The 14,968-nt window shown below is 43.3% G+C and overlaps 2 protein-coding genes across 20 annotated transcripts in view; one reads left to right on the plus strand and one right to left on the minus strand.

Annotated features, from left to right (window-relative positions):
- Positions 1–14,968, plus strand: part of ERH (ERH mRNA splicing and mitosis factor) — an 892,055-nt gene that overhangs the window by 800,302 nt on the left and 76,785 nt on the right. The window contains exon 1 of one of the 17 annotated variants that reach the window (XM_050797428.1): positions 10,536–10,545. The exons of the other annotated variants lie outside the window; for them this stretch is intronic. The gene's annotated coding sequence lies outside the window, so the exon portion shown is untranslated. Of the gene's footprint in view, positions 1–10,535; positions 10,546–14,968 lie in introns of those variants that run through there. 17 annotated transcript variants of the gene reach the window in all.
- The window catches only part of SLC39A9 (solute carrier family 39 member 9), a 64,154-nt gene continuing 58,829 nt past the window's right edge, over positions 9,644–14,968 (minus strand). For all 3 annotated transcript variants that reach the window (XM_050797390.1, XM_050797391.1, XM_050797392.1), the window contains one exon: positions 9,644–13,651. In XM_050797390.1, coding sequence (XP_050653347.1) covers positions 13,421–13,651 — 231 coding nt within the window. In that variant the 3' untranslated portion in view covers positions 9,644–13,420. The remainder of the gene's footprint in view (positions 13,652–14,968) is intronic.

A 14,968-nucleotide genomic window follows, 5' to 3' on the forward strand; every position in this document is an offset into this window, starting at 1 on the left:
ACATTACACGGTGATCAACGCTGCAGAAAAAGAAGTAGAGCAGCGTACGGAACATGGGGGTGGGGACAGATTACAGTTTTAACTCCTGTGGTCCTGGTAAGCCTAATGGAAGGAGACATTGCATCCAGAGTTGAAGGAGGGGGAAGAGCATTCCAGACACAAGGACAAAGACTCAAGGTTGCTTACTTCTTACATTATAAACAGTTTATCGGAGGATGCAGCTCTAGCTTTGAAGAATTAAAGACAGACATACACACATGTGTAGGCTGGTGGGAGGTGGGTGTTTGATTCCCTGGGTTGCTGCTTGAAGGGCTGTGGTGTTGGGTGTGCCGCCTGTATGTGGTTCTCTCTGGCTGTGGGTGAGAGACCGAGTGGGCAAGAGACCGAGTGGGCAAGTGACCGAGTGGGCAAGTGACCGTCGCTGTGCGTGGTGATTGTTGTGATGGTGTGTGGTGTTTGGTTCTGACTCAGTGCGGGTCGTTGAGTGTGTGGCTGGGACCATTTAGAAGTGGATACACACTTATCTGTGACTGTGTAAAAGTGTGTGAAACATTTTCTCACCGTTTCCACGGAGCAACCATTTTACCAGGTTTGGAAGGAAGATTAAAGTTTGGAAGCCTAAGAGTTTATCTGGTAATTAATTTTAAACATTATATCTGTGGTAAAATAAATGTGGATTATGAAGGAGAAGACAAAGTCAGCAAAAGTGCGATATCAAGGAGCTTCTGGTGTATGGGTTGACATCTCTCGGCTAAATACTAGACCACCACGGGTGGCGGTTCTTTCTCCTTTACTTTTAGGCACCTTTGGCGTGGGAAAGTGCGGGGAGTCCAGGACTCGACACATCCTGAGGCAGCGTGATTCTGATGACTGGGACTCTGAGGTCCTGGATGCTGGTCACCCCCTGCGATGCCCAGTCCTGAATGAGAAAACCGTCCCTATTCAAGGTGGTACAGTTTGTCCTTGGGCCAGGTCTAGACTCCAGAGCTACTCTCTCTTGGTTTGATCCAGTTTCTCTCAGACCTTGTGACCTCTATAGTGTAGTTAAGTGTGTGGACTCAGGAGCCAGAACGCCTGAGCTCCAGCTTCAGAGATGTGCCTTGGTTTCCACATTTGAAAGTGGGGATAAGCCAAGCAAGGTGGCTCATGCCTGTGATCCCAGCTCTTTGGGAGGCCGAGATGGGAGGATCCCTTGAGCCCAGGAGTTTGAGATCAGCCTAGGCAACATAGGGAGACCCCATCTCTACAAAAATAAAAATTTACAAATTAGTTGGTAGTGGTGGCATGTGCCTGTGGTCCCAGCTACTCAGGAGGCTGAGGTGGGAAGATTGCTTGAGCCCAGAGTAGAGGCTGCCGTGAGCCATGATCACACCACTGCATTCCCAGCCTGGGCAACAGAGTAAGACCCTGTCTCAAAAAAAAAAAAAAAAAAAAAAAAAGACAAGAAAGAAGAGAGAGAATTATAGCACATAGCTCATTGAGTTACTGGGGAGGACTACATGTAAAATAATGCTACTACTGCTGCTTCTGATAAGGATGATCATGTGCAAGGAGTTAATGCTTTCTTTCTTCAAAGATGTTTTTTCCATGAAATATACCACATTGCCTCTTTCTTTCTACATTCTTCAGGAGAGGGCAGAGGCAGCATTTCCCTTGTAGACACAGTGATGTTGTAGGATTGCACACACTGTAAAGTCAGACAGACGTGAATTCAAATACCAACTCAGCCATTTACTAGTTTCTTTTTCTTTTTCTTTTTTTTTTTTTCTGTTTTGAGACAGAGCCTTGCTCTTTCACCCAGGGTGGAGTGCAGTGGTACAGTCTCAGCTCACTGCAACCTTTGCCTCCTGGTTTAAGCAATTCTCATGCCTCAGTCTCCCAAGTAGCTGGGACTACAGGCGTGCACCACTACGCCTGGCTAATTTTTGTAGTTTTAGTAGAGATGGGGTTTCACCATGTTGCCCAGGTTGGTCTTGAACTCCTGACCTCAAGTGATCTGCCCGCCTCCGCCTCCCAAAGTGTTGCGATTACAGGCGTGAGCCACCGTGCCCGGCCATTTAGTAGTTTCTTAACGCCTGTCTTAGTTTACTTTGTTCATTTAAAAAAAAATGTTAATACTGGGTTTGCAGCTTGGTGCTGAGGATCAAATGAAAAACTGTAATTAAAGGAAACCTCAGACCTTAGTTACTGATTACTGATATTAAGAGACAACTTGGCAGGGCATGGTGGCTCACGCCTATAATCCCAGCACTTTGGGAGGCCGAGGCAGGTGGATCACCTGGGGTCAGGAGTTCGAGATCAGCCTGGCCAACATGATGGAAACCCCCGTCCCTACTAAAAATACAAAAATATAGGCGTGGAGGTGGGTGCCTGTAATCCCAGCCGCTAGGGAGTCTGAGGCAGGAGAACCGTTTGAACCTGGGAGGCGGAGGTTGCAGTGAGCCGAGATCATGCCACTGTGCTCCAGCCTGGACAACAGAGTGAGACTCCATCTCAAAAAAAAAAATAAAAAAAAAAGGTAACTTAAGGCTGGGAGTGGTGATTCACACCAGTCAGCTCAGCACTTTGGAAGGGTGAGGTGGGAGGATTGCTTAAGGCCAATAATTCTGTGTTGCCTAGGCAACAGAGTGAGACCCTGTCTACACAAAATAAAAATTTAAAAATTATCCAGGCATGCTGGCGTGCACCTGTGGTCCCAGCTACTCAGAAGTCTGAGGCAGGAGGATCCCAAGAGTTCGAAGCTGCGGTGAGCTACATTATTAATCTTGCCACTTCACTCCAGCCTGGGCGACAGAGTGAGAGAGACCCTGTCTCTTAAAAAAAAAAAAGAGAGAGCGAGAAACAACTTAAGCAAGAATGGTTGAATGTTAAGCTTGTGAGCCTATAGTTCAAGGAGACAGTTGTAAATGTATCCAACCTGACGTTATTCATGGTCAGGACAGTGTTGTGAGTTCAAGAATAGAGAGTAGCTGGCAAAAATAATGATCTTTTCTGTGTTCTTTGATCCTGGGAAGGGGTGAGGGACTCTAGTTTCCCTCTAACATCCCCCCCTCTCTCTGTGTGTTTGTACACGTGTGAGTGTTTGCTTATGTAAGAAAGGAAGGAAGAGGATGGAGCTGGTGCAAAGCCAGCCTTCTCTCAGGGTATCTTTCTTCCATACCATCTCTACTTCCTCAGAATCCTTGATCTGCCAAAGAGAAATTTGGAATATGATGAAATGGCCATTTCACTTCTATGTGTTTTGAATGCAAACATGCACATTTTGAATGTAAAATAAAAGTTCTCTTTCTAAGTTGAAAAAAAATTCCATTTAACAAATTACTTAAAAAAAAAAAACCCTAATTCTATAGAAATAAATGATGATTGTCAGGTGGGGCACAATGGCTCATGCCTGTAATCCCAGCACTTTGGGAAGCCGAAGCAGGAGGATGGCTTGAGGTCAGGAGTTTGAGACCAACCTGGGCAATGTAGTGAGACTCCATCTCTACAAAACATTAAAAACTTAGTCAGGCATGGTGGCATGCACCTGTAGTCCTGGCTGCTAAGAAGGATGAGGTGGGAGGATCACTTGAGCCCAGGAGTTTGAGGCTGCAGTGAGCTATGGGCTTATGATTGCACCACTGCCCCTCCAGCCTGGGTGACCAAGCAAGACCCAGAAAGAAAAGAAAGAAAGAATTAAAGAAAGGAGGCCAAGTGCGGTGGCTGACGACTGTAATCCCAGCAGTTTGGGAGGCCGAGGTGGGCAGATCACGAGGTCAGGAGATCGAGACCATCCTGGCTAACACGGAGAAACCCCGTCTCTACCAAAAATACAAAAAAAATTAGCCAGGTGCGGTGGTGGGCGCTTGCGGTCCCAGCTACTCAGGAGGCTGAGGCAGGATAATGGCGTCAACCCAGGAGGCAGAGCTTGCAGTGAGCCGAGATCGCACCACTGCACTCTAGCCTGGGTGGCGACAGAGTGAGACTCCATCTCAAAAAAAAAACAAAAAGAAAGAAAGAAAAAAGGAAATACATGGTGATTGTCGACAAATGTGAAAGTACTTATAATAAAAAGAATAAATCAAACATTATTCACAACCCCACAATCCAGAGATAATTACAGTTGAAATTTGAGGGTATAATTTTCTGAACTAGTTGTATTCATTTATCTTTGCCCTTCTTTTTCACTATCCTTATATTACACTTTTTGAAAGGAGTATCTGCCACATGCAGTCTGGTAAACTGCTTTTCATACCTGAAATTAATCATGAACATATTTGTAATTACATTTTTGATCACATAGTATTCCATTGTATTGCTTTTCCATAATTTAATCAATCTGGTATTGTTTAAGTCAGGGCTCTGAACACTGGATAAAACCATGGTCCTATCCATGAGCTATCTCCCTTGTCTTAACTAACTCCACAAGTCCTCCCAGAACGTGTGAATGCCTGACCTCTTCGTGAATAACTGTGTTTATTTCTTGGCCTAGTGATATTCAAGAATGTGGCTTTTATTTCTGTAACGAGTGGGGTTGATCGAAATCAGCACAGAAGGCTGTGTATCAAGATGAGGCATTGGAGAACTACAGGAATTTGGCTCACTGGATAGACATCGTTCCACCATGGTTGAAGATGTAACTCCTGTTCAGAAATCATTTATTAGTGGTGAAATTCCAAGGAGCTTCTGAGGTGCCTCCTGTTCACAAATAGTTCAGATTTGAGGGCTGATAATAAGCAGCTCTACTGACCCTCACCTGAAACTCCATCTCCCCCACCCCCCACCTCTTTTTGAGACAGTCTGGCTCTGTCACTCAGGCTGGAGTGCAGCGGCACAATCTCAGCTCACTGCAAACTCTGCCTCCTGGGCTGAAGCCATCTTCCCAACTCAGCCTCCTGAGTAGCTGGGACTACAGGCATGTGCCACCATGCCTGGCTTTCTTTCTTTTCTTCCCTTTCTTTCCTTCCTTCCTTTCCTTCCCTTCCTTCCTTCCTTTCCTTCCTTTTTCTTCTTTTCTTTCTTCTTTCTTTTCTTTTTCTTTCTTTCCTTTCTTTTCTTGTCTTTCTTTTCTTCCCTTCATTTCCTTTCCTTTTCTTTTTTTTTTTTTTGAGACGGAGTCTCGCTCTGTTGCCCAGGCTGGAGTGCAGTGGCGCAATCTTGGCTCACTGCAACCTCCGCCCCTCCAGGTTTAAGCAATTCTCTGCCTCAGCCTCTGGAGTAGCTGGGATTACAGGCGCGTGCCACCACACCCAGCTAATTTTTTGGTACTTTTAGTACAGACGGGGTTTCACCATCTTGGCCAGGCCGGTCTCGTGATCCACCCGCCTCGGCCTCCCAAAGTGCTGGGATTACAGGCATGAGCCACCTTGCCTTGCCCTGCCTTGCCCTGCCTTGCCCTGCCCTGCCCTGGCCTTGCCTTCCCTTCCCTTGCCTTTCCTTGCCTTCCCTTCCCTTCCCTTTTTTTCTTTCTTTCTGTAGAAAGAAAGTTGCCCAGGCAGGTCTCCACCTCCTAGCCTCAAGTGGTGTTCTTGCCTCAGTCTCCCAAAATGCTGGGATTACAGGCATGAGACACCACATGGGGCCTTATCTTCCCATTTCACCAGATTGACTATCCCACCTACATTTCTGGCTATGCAGTGATTGCTCTAAGGGGCAGTGTTTGAACCCTTAAACCAAGTCTTTCATTTCCTCCTGGAGGAGTTTGTATTTCTGTCATTTGTACGTAATATATTGGTATATAAGAAACAGCCCTGGGTGATAGGAAGTGAAGTGACATTTTGGTGCCGGGGGATAGAACCATGTTAGGAGGAGGCTTTGCATGAGAAATCCTGCTTTTCCTGAGGAGTTACTGCCTTGCTCTCAAAGAGGGTAATTAATAATGTCCAGGGGCCAGAAAGTTAGAGGGGAATGACAACCTAGAAAAGACCTTTTGAGTTGGAAACAGGAATCTTAAGTTTCAGTAGAGTGGGATGAACTCGGTTTAGTGAGGGCTTAAGTAGATTTCCTTCTCTGAGATACGAAAAAATTTTATGAATAAAAAATATGGGACATGGCAGCATGGCTCATGCCTGTAATCCCAGCATTTTTGGAGGCCAGAGCAGAACTGCTCGAGCCAAGGGGTGCGAGACTAGCCCAGGCAACATAGTGAGACCTCATCTCTGCATACGAAAAATAGAATAAAATGATTAGCTGAGCCTGGTGGTGTCCCCCTGGAGTCCTGACTACAGGCTGAGGCTGAGGCACGGGAGGGTTGCTTGAGCCCAGTAGTTCGAGGTTCCAGTGAGCTGTGATCCTACCACTGCAACCCAGCCTGGGCGACCCTGTCTCTAAAAAAAAAAAGTTACAAGGCGGCATAATCACAAATATATGCCATTTAGTAACAAGAAAATAAGTTACTCATAACTGAAAGTCCTTGTCACTCAATTTATGTATTTTTACTAGAGTATATTAACACAGGTAAATATTTCTAACTATAAACAAAATTTTGTTCCAGCTTTCAGTCACATAAGATTACATCATATTTTTTCCTCTGCTGGCATAATCTCAATGAGATATATGATTGTATATTTAGGCTAATTCCAATTTTATGCTATTAAAAATACATTTCCCATAAACATTTCTAGGCATGTAATTGCTTACAATCAATTCCAAAGGTGGAAGACCTGGGATAAAAAGCATAAATAAATTCAAACTCTTGATATGCCCTTTAGAAATGTAGTATCACTTTACACTGACTTCCATTTTATCCATTTTTTTTCTTTTACCATTTCGCTATTTTGTCTAGCTACCATTTACTGCATATATGGCATAAACCTAGCATTTAATCTGATTGCTTTTCTTAACATTTCCAACGTTTACCATTGTGTTTTTCTATGCTGTGGCTTTTTCTTTTTTCCTTAAGTCATCTTTAGCCATATTTTAGATTCCTAAATAATTCCGCTTCTTACTGCTGGACTCTTTCATTCCACTATCTCTGTGTCAGTGCTTGCATTGAGACTTTGTCAGTTTAATTAGGCCCTCCACGTGTCTTCCTTTTCAACTATTCTTTCCTCACTCCATTCCAGCTGCACTTGTCTTTTTGCTTTTTCTTGAACAAGCCAAGTAAGCTCTAATGTTAGGACCTGTGCTCTAGCTATTTGCTGTGCCTGGAATATTCTCCTCCCAGGTATCTACTTGGCTCACTTCTTTCAAGTCTTGGTTCATGTTTCACTTTTTTTTTTTTTTCAGACAGAATCTCGTTCTGTCACCCAGGCTAGAATGCAGTGGTGCGATCTCAGCTCACCGCAAACTCTGCCTCCTGGGCCTCAGCCACCCGAGTAGCTGGGATTACAGGCGTGTACCACCACTCCTGGCCAATTTTTGTATTTTTAGTAGAGACAGAGATTTGCCATGTTGGCCAAGCTGGTCTTGAACTCCTGGCCTCAAGTGATCCACCCACCTCGGCCTCCCAAAGTGCTGGGATTACAGGTATGAACCACCACACCTGGCCAGGTTTCATCTTAAAAGTGTCCAGCTCTGACCATCTGTGTAGTAAAGAATTAGGCAGCCTTTGTCTTTGGTTTCTGGGAAGTAACCCCTAATCCTTTGGAATTTCCTGAGTGATAGGAGTATTCATTATTCATGGTAGACCCCTGGGATCCCACTTGATAGTTTCTGCTAACACAGTGACTCATGGAGGACCCCTGGATAGTTTGTTTGCAAGAGACAGGCTGAGAGCTGGCCACACGGAAAAGCCAACCATGTAGTTAGAGTTGGGGCTTTTGAGTCATGTGATACCAGTCCAACTTCCAGGAAGGAAAAGGGGGCTAGAGGGTGAGTTCAACCACATAGCCAGTGATTCAATCATGCCTAAATAACGAAGCCTCAATAAAAACTCTTGATACCAAAGCTCAGGAGAGGTCCCTGGTCAGAGTATTGTCATGCTTTGACACTGCGAGGGCAATGTGTCCCTGAGAATGAGGGAAGCTTCACATTTGGAACCCTCCCAGACTTTGCCCCAGGCACCTCTTGTTTCTGGTTTGTTCTTTTTGCTATAATAGAACTGCAATCGTAACATAGCTTTTTCTGGAGTTCTGTGAGTTGTTCTAACAAATTACTGAGCAGAGAGAGGCTGTGGGAAACTCCAAATTTGCAGCCAGCTAGTTAGAAGTAAGGATGGCCTGGGGACCCCTGAACTTGCTGCTGGTGTCTGAGGGCAGTTTTGTGGAGGAATGTGCCCTTAATGTTGAGTTCCCATTTGTTAAGTGTACAATTCAAGAGTTTTTGGTAGGTTCACAGAACTGTGCAGCTGTCATCCCCAACATGTTTTTTGAACTTTCAAATTTCTGATCTGGTTCAATCAAAAAGGAACCTCCAATCCAGGTTCATGCACTGGATTTGATTATTTCATTTAGAACACAATTTTTTTAAAATTTTAATATTAGTGACTTTTTTTTTTTGAGACAGGGTCTTGCTTACTTCTGTTGCCCAGGCTGGAGTGCAGTGGTGCGATCACAGTTCACTGCAGCCTCAACCTCCTGGGGTCAAGTAATCCTCCCACCTCAGCTTCCCAAGCAGCTGGGACCACAGGTGCGCATCACCACGTCCAGCTAATAAAAAAAATTTTTTTTGTAGAGATGGGGGTCTCACTATGTTGCTCAGGCTGGTTGCAAACTCCTGGGCTCAAGCAATCCTCCCACCTCAGTTGCTCAAAGTGCCGGGATTACAGGCGTGAACCATGACAACTGGTGACATTGATTTTTAAAGACTTTTTATTGAGCTATTACATAAGGTAAAAAGCACAAATCATGTTCACTGCTTTTTCACCTGGTGTAACCCTGTAACCAGCACCCAGATTAAAAAAAGATAATGTGAGCAAGAAAAAAATAAAATAAAAATGACACTAAACAGAAAAGGATTGGTGGCTATTTTGGCTAAGCCCAGGTGTGTATTGCAGGTGCGTGTGTGTTTTGATCTCAGGGAAGCCTCCCGAGTAGCTGGGATTTACAGGTACCCCCTACCACACCTGGCTAATTTCTGTATTTGTAGTAGAGATGGGGTTTCACCATGCTGGTCAGGGTGGTCTCAAACTCCTGACTTCAGGTGATCTGCCAGCTTCGGCCTCCCAAAGTGCTGGGATTACAGGCGTGAGCACAATCTTGGTAACTAGCTACATAGGTGATACATATAGGAAACCAGCACAAAGTGGACCAGTATTTAATGAAATCTAATGACTAAACAAGTCCACAGAGGGAGAAAAACATTTACCAAAATCACAAGTCACACTTCTAATCAAATCTCTTTAATTTCCAGGGTCAGTTGTTCATAGCATCTACCTACTCATATAACAACTCCGCCCTTTGAAATGAATCCAGTGTGGTTTGGATCTGTTACCTGTTTCTCTTTTCTGAGAGTAAAGAGAGCTACCTTCATAAATAATATTTGCTAAAAACAGCAAGGCAAAAAAAATTATCAATGCATTTGTGTCTTTCAGGGCAGACTGGTCTATCAAGTCCTTAATTTCCCCTCTCTCCTTTCTCCCTCCCTTCCCTAAAGGATATGCCTGTGGTAGGTGGATCTTTCCACCGCCCATCACAACCTTTCATTCCCTTTTCTGATGTTCAAATATAGGTCAATTCTGGTCATCAAACAAACTGCCAACAGGATAAGTAATGAGCCACTCAGATTAAGGTATGCACTAATAAAAATTTAATATCAGAAAACAGCATTTTTTTTTTAACCATTCACAATTAAAGTGGAAAGAGACAAAATTATAAGGCAGCCATCCATGGAATGATTTCATGTTTACAAGGGATCCAGAAAAAGGGACGTTTAAAATCGCTGTTCCAGCTACTGAACCTGGGGAACTGAAGTCTTATCCCATGAGACTTCTAACTTGCTGGAAGATACCACAAGAAAAAAAGATCAAAGCCAGTCTCCTTGTGTTAAGCCACTGGGTTAGGCTGAGTATATCTAGAGAATTCCTAAATGGTTGTCTAGTTCTTTCCCACAAGTCACACATTTCCTTCAGGTCTCCTGAGGTGAATCTAGATGTCTCAGGTACAAAGAGGTTACATCACTGGTTTTAATTTCACAGCATCTCCAACAGCGCACTTTGGGTGATGTGGACCATTCTGTATTGAGCAGAAATTTTCTAATGCAAGGAAGGTTCCCCTGTTGAACAACTACAGAGGATTTTCACTTAACATTGCTGCAGTTCTGGATGAATCTGGTCATTATTCTCAGTCTCCCAAGGGGCTCAGGGGCCCACAAGGCAGGAAGGTTCTTTGGGGGTTTGTGCTGCTGTCATACAGTTCCCGTGTTCAGTCCCTAGCTACCATGTGTTTCAGGGGCTTAATACACTCCGATGCTGGTGTGTCCTCTTACTTCTAATCCTTGAAAAAGAGAAAAACCAGGCAGTGACACTTAGAAGTAGGCTGGTAAAAAAACACAATCACATTTTCTCCTTTCTGCAAAGAAAGGACAACTCAAAACAGCCACTCCCTTTCTTTTTTCTAATGATTCAAAATACCAGAACAGGGCTCACTTGGCTGTTTTGAATTGGGAAAGAAAGAGGTGAAAGGGGGGAGAAAGAGAAAACACATAGCCTCTGTAGGTGGTACTGTTTCCAACTATCTACGTTCCAGTGCAGAATCTTTGCTAAAAAAAAAAAATTTGGCAACAGTGCGCACAGGAAAACTGAATCAAACCTGGAACGTCACTGCTTTCGTGAAATGAGAACTGACAAGCAATTAACTGGAGAATAAGTGAGGGGAATGGAGCAGTAGTATTCTTTAACTTAATTTGCCATTTAAGAGTACTTGGAATCTGAAGAAAGTCTATCCCTACCAAGGAAAGGGAGTCAAATTGCAATTAAGATTAACTTTGGTTATATGGAAGAATCATGCTTTTCATCATCAATTGCATCTCTTTGGTAGCCAATAATTCCATCTGTAATCACAGCAGCAACTTAAGTATTGCCAATGTTTTCAAATGTGTTACAGCATTAAGGCATCCACATCTAAAGAGGCAGTTTTAAATAAGAGGAAAATGGAACTGAAATGTGCCAAGAAGTAAACACGGACACGGCCTCTCCTGGAACACTGCCCACCACATCAGCAAGCTCTTCCTCCAGTGAAGAAGGCCTGTGCCATGCTGCTTGGTTCCCTGCTGCCTGAAGATGCATTTGAGCCCTATGAGATTAGTATGGCTATTTCTGCCTGCTGACCAGGAGAGAAATGAGTAGTTCTCGAGGCAGCAGCTTTAAAATCTGGGAAAGCCCATACATAGCTTCTGAGAGCTAAGAGGGCCCTGAAAGGTTTGCTTGTTAATAGTGAGGTCCAGAGGGGAAGGCAAATTTGGATGTCAGATGGTTCAATGCTTGCCAGAGTTCAAGGCTCCATCCAGCAAGATATACTAGCCAAACTTTTAAGCATGATGGCAAGGCACTGCTGAAAGAGGCTTTGGCCAGTAGAACAAATTACTGACCATTGCACACAACAATATGATAGAAAGCACTACTGTCCAAACCAAACCAGACACTACAATCTGCTATTTATTTGACAAAGTCAGTTTCCAGAGAGAATCTAGGCAACCACAGAGTTCTGAAGGACCAGATGAAACCTCAAGTCTCTCACAAGTCATCTGTTAACATCCAATCAAGGAAGTCATTTGGACTTTCCATACTATACCTTCTCTTCGTGGTAAAATTGTATGCAATTGTTGCCAGTGACTACATATAACTGTATCCTATTTGTGCTACTTTCCTCACTGTGGCCAGCAGAGGGCTCACAAGCTTTATTTCCACAGCTGCTGATCCAGGGACAAATTCACGAAGGAAATAAATCATAGGCATGCTGGCTTATGCGTCATAAAAAACGTTTTTACAAACTACTACGTCCACTGCCCTGAAGAAACTAGTCTTGGTTCCCCCTTAGTGTAATGTGTTTTGAAATGGTACAGAAAGTAAAAATAAATTAATAATACAATATTATACACTTATTTGACAAGACAGGGTTTACACAAATTTTGGCAAATATGAAAAAAAATTATCCTAGTTTGTTAAACACTTTTGCTATCTCAATTGTTTAAATTACCAGAATATTAGTGATTGTGTCAATTCACACATGAGGAGGTGGTATTTGAAGGGCTTAACAAAGCGGCATTTGACACAAAGTTAACTTCTTTGAAGGGGATAAAGAATAAAGATATTATTATCTTCATTATAACAGTTCGAGAAGTGGTTGTCCTCACACAAATATTAACACCAGCAGTAAGCAGCAAATTGTGGGGAGGAAAGGCTAGAGGGAAAAGTTAGGAGAAAAGCATGGAACAGACGAAGAGACAAGAGACATGATTCCAATGAGCTTTAAATCAATAGGCAAACACTTCTCATTTATGATCCATCTTGCTACAGGTGGTTATGTGAGAAGACACAGTGTCCCCTAACCTGACCTAGTATTTAGGTCCCTAGAGGGATTGCTGATCTGCTAAGAGTAATACCAAAAAAAAAAAAAAGGACAAACATACATTTTGGTAGTCTTTTAAAAAAGGCTACTACAAAGATATCAATAACCATCCAAAAATCACTTAAAATTTAATATCCCTTAATTTCCAAAGATACTTTGTGATCTGACTGTTCTTGAAGGAAAGCCTAGAACTGAAGCTACTAGAACTTGGCTCCTCTCTAAGAATGTGGAGACAGGTATCCTGCAAAGGAGCACTTGAAAAGGAATGCTGCAAAACACCAGTCGCCTCTTTAGAAGCTGCTCCCACCTCTCCTGCTCCATTTGATGGAATGGCAGGCTGGATTCAGAGAGGCACGTGCCAAAGGAGCTGTTTAAGCCCCTCTAGACATCCCCTTTCAGTGGACATCTCTTTTGAGTATAAAGTGAGCTTTCAATGTATCTTGCTGTAATTTTCCTGACCCTAATCCCAAATTAACCATAATCACCTTTAGCATCTAAGTGAGTGGGTGCTATGACCTTCCATCAAGGCATGTGGCATAGATGCTAAAGCACCAGTCTTACATGGTGGGAACCATGTTAAAAATCAATGAATAAAGTGGCAGAACCTCTAAACTAAGAAGACAGAGACATAGCTAAATTACAGAACACTGTATTTTCATAATTACTATTTCATTGTGAGTATGAAGTTCTCCTCTTTTCCTTAAAACTAAATTCCATCTTCCCTGAGAATAGGGTTAAGAGAAACACTAAAACTCAAAATGTCAGGGGCCTTTTAAAAGATAACACAATGGGATGTCTATAGCTAACTGCAATGTGTTTCTACTCCAAAAGCTTTTCCATTACTCAGGTTTTAACCTCACCTCCCTCTGGACTCTAGGAATACATGTGGAGATGCGCAAGGCGAGACAAGAGACTGAGGAAGTGAGGAGCTGTCACGCGCCGGCTGTTCTCACTGGATGGCAAACGGCCCTGGACCGAGGCTGGACCTTGAACATTTAATGCTGGTGTCCTACTGACAGGATGAGGGGGATGAGGCAACCCAGAACCAGGGCTGCCACCTCCAGGCGGCTGAGGCCTCTCCCTCCCGTGGCATCAGGCTTGTGGCTGTGCCCTATTCCGCCCACCTCAGGGAGCACATGTACTGTGGCAACGTAAAGAAATGTCCCGGCAGAGAAAAGCATGGCCATTCCCGTGGCGTTCACCTCGGAAAGGGCTTCTTTACTGCTCTGTGAATTAGAAGAGAGAAAGAGGAAAAACTAAGTCAAGTAAAATTCAGGGTCAGGAAGAAGTCCCAATTAAAAAGCACTCACTATTCTTAACTGGTGCTGTCTAGGACACTGGGGACATCTAGAGAACAGAGCAATTTTAAGCTCTTCATGGGAAGCTTCCAAATAAGGGTTTAAGAATATCAGTGATGTATGCATTGATTTTTTTAAAAACGTATTGTAAATCATCAATTCATAATTATACATATTTACAGGGTATAAAGTGACATTATGATTCATGAATGTGGAATAATTAAATAAAACTAACATCTGTTATCTCAAATATTTATCATTTTTTGTGGTGAGAACATGTGAAATTTACTCTTAGCAATTTTGAAATGTACCACACGCTATTATTAAATATATTCACCACAGTTCCATCATTCTGTCCATCCATTCATCAACTGTATCTGTCTTTAGAGATGAGGTCTTGCTATGTTGCCCAGGCTGGAGTTGAGTGGCTATTCACAGGCACAATCATAATACATTACAGCCTGGAGCTCCCAGGCTCAAGCAATCCTCCTGTCTCAGCTTCCCAAGTAGCTGAGACTACAGATGTGCGCCACTGCTCCTGGCTCACGATTGCTTTATAAAACGAACTTTAAGTGCTGGTTCAACAGGTTTGGCTTGTATTATTCTTGAGATAGAATCGACAACATATTATTGCAGATACTAAATTTCAGACATGAATGTATTTATTCTACTAATATTTAACAAGCATCATCTATGCACCAGGCTCTGTACCAGGTGCTTGAGATACAGTGGTAATCAAGATGCAGTAGTTGCCCTCATAGAGCTTAGAAATATCTCGTAAGTGGCCGGGCGCAGTGGCTCATGCCTGTAATCCCAGCACTTTGGGAGGCCGAGGTGGGCGGATCATGAGGTCAGGAGTTCGAAACCAGCCTGGCAAACATGGTGAAACCCCGCCTCTACTAAAAATACAAAAATTAGCTGGGTGTGGTGGCAGATGCCTGTAATCCCAGCTACTCAGGAAGCTGGGGCAGGAGAATCGTCTGAACTTGGGAGGCAGAGGTTGCAGTGAGCCAAGACTGCGCCACTGCACTCCAACCTGGGTGACAGGGCAAGACTCCATCTCAAAAAAAAAAAAATATATATATATATATACACACACACACACACACACACACACACACATATATATGTGTATCTCATAAGCTAATCTTTATAAAACTAATTTCAACCTTTTCTATTAAAAAAGTAGACCTATAGACTAAGACAATTAATTAAAATTTTAAGAAAAGGACACGCCATAGATGC

The sequence above is a fragment of the Macaca thibetana genome, chromosome 7 (assembly GCF_024542745.1).
Source record: "Macaca thibetana thibetana isolate TM-01 chromosome 7, ASM2454274v1, whole genome shotgun sequence".
NCBI classification, from domain to species: Eukaryota; Metazoa; Chordata; class Mammalia; order Primates; family Cercopithecidae; genus Macaca; species Macaca thibetana.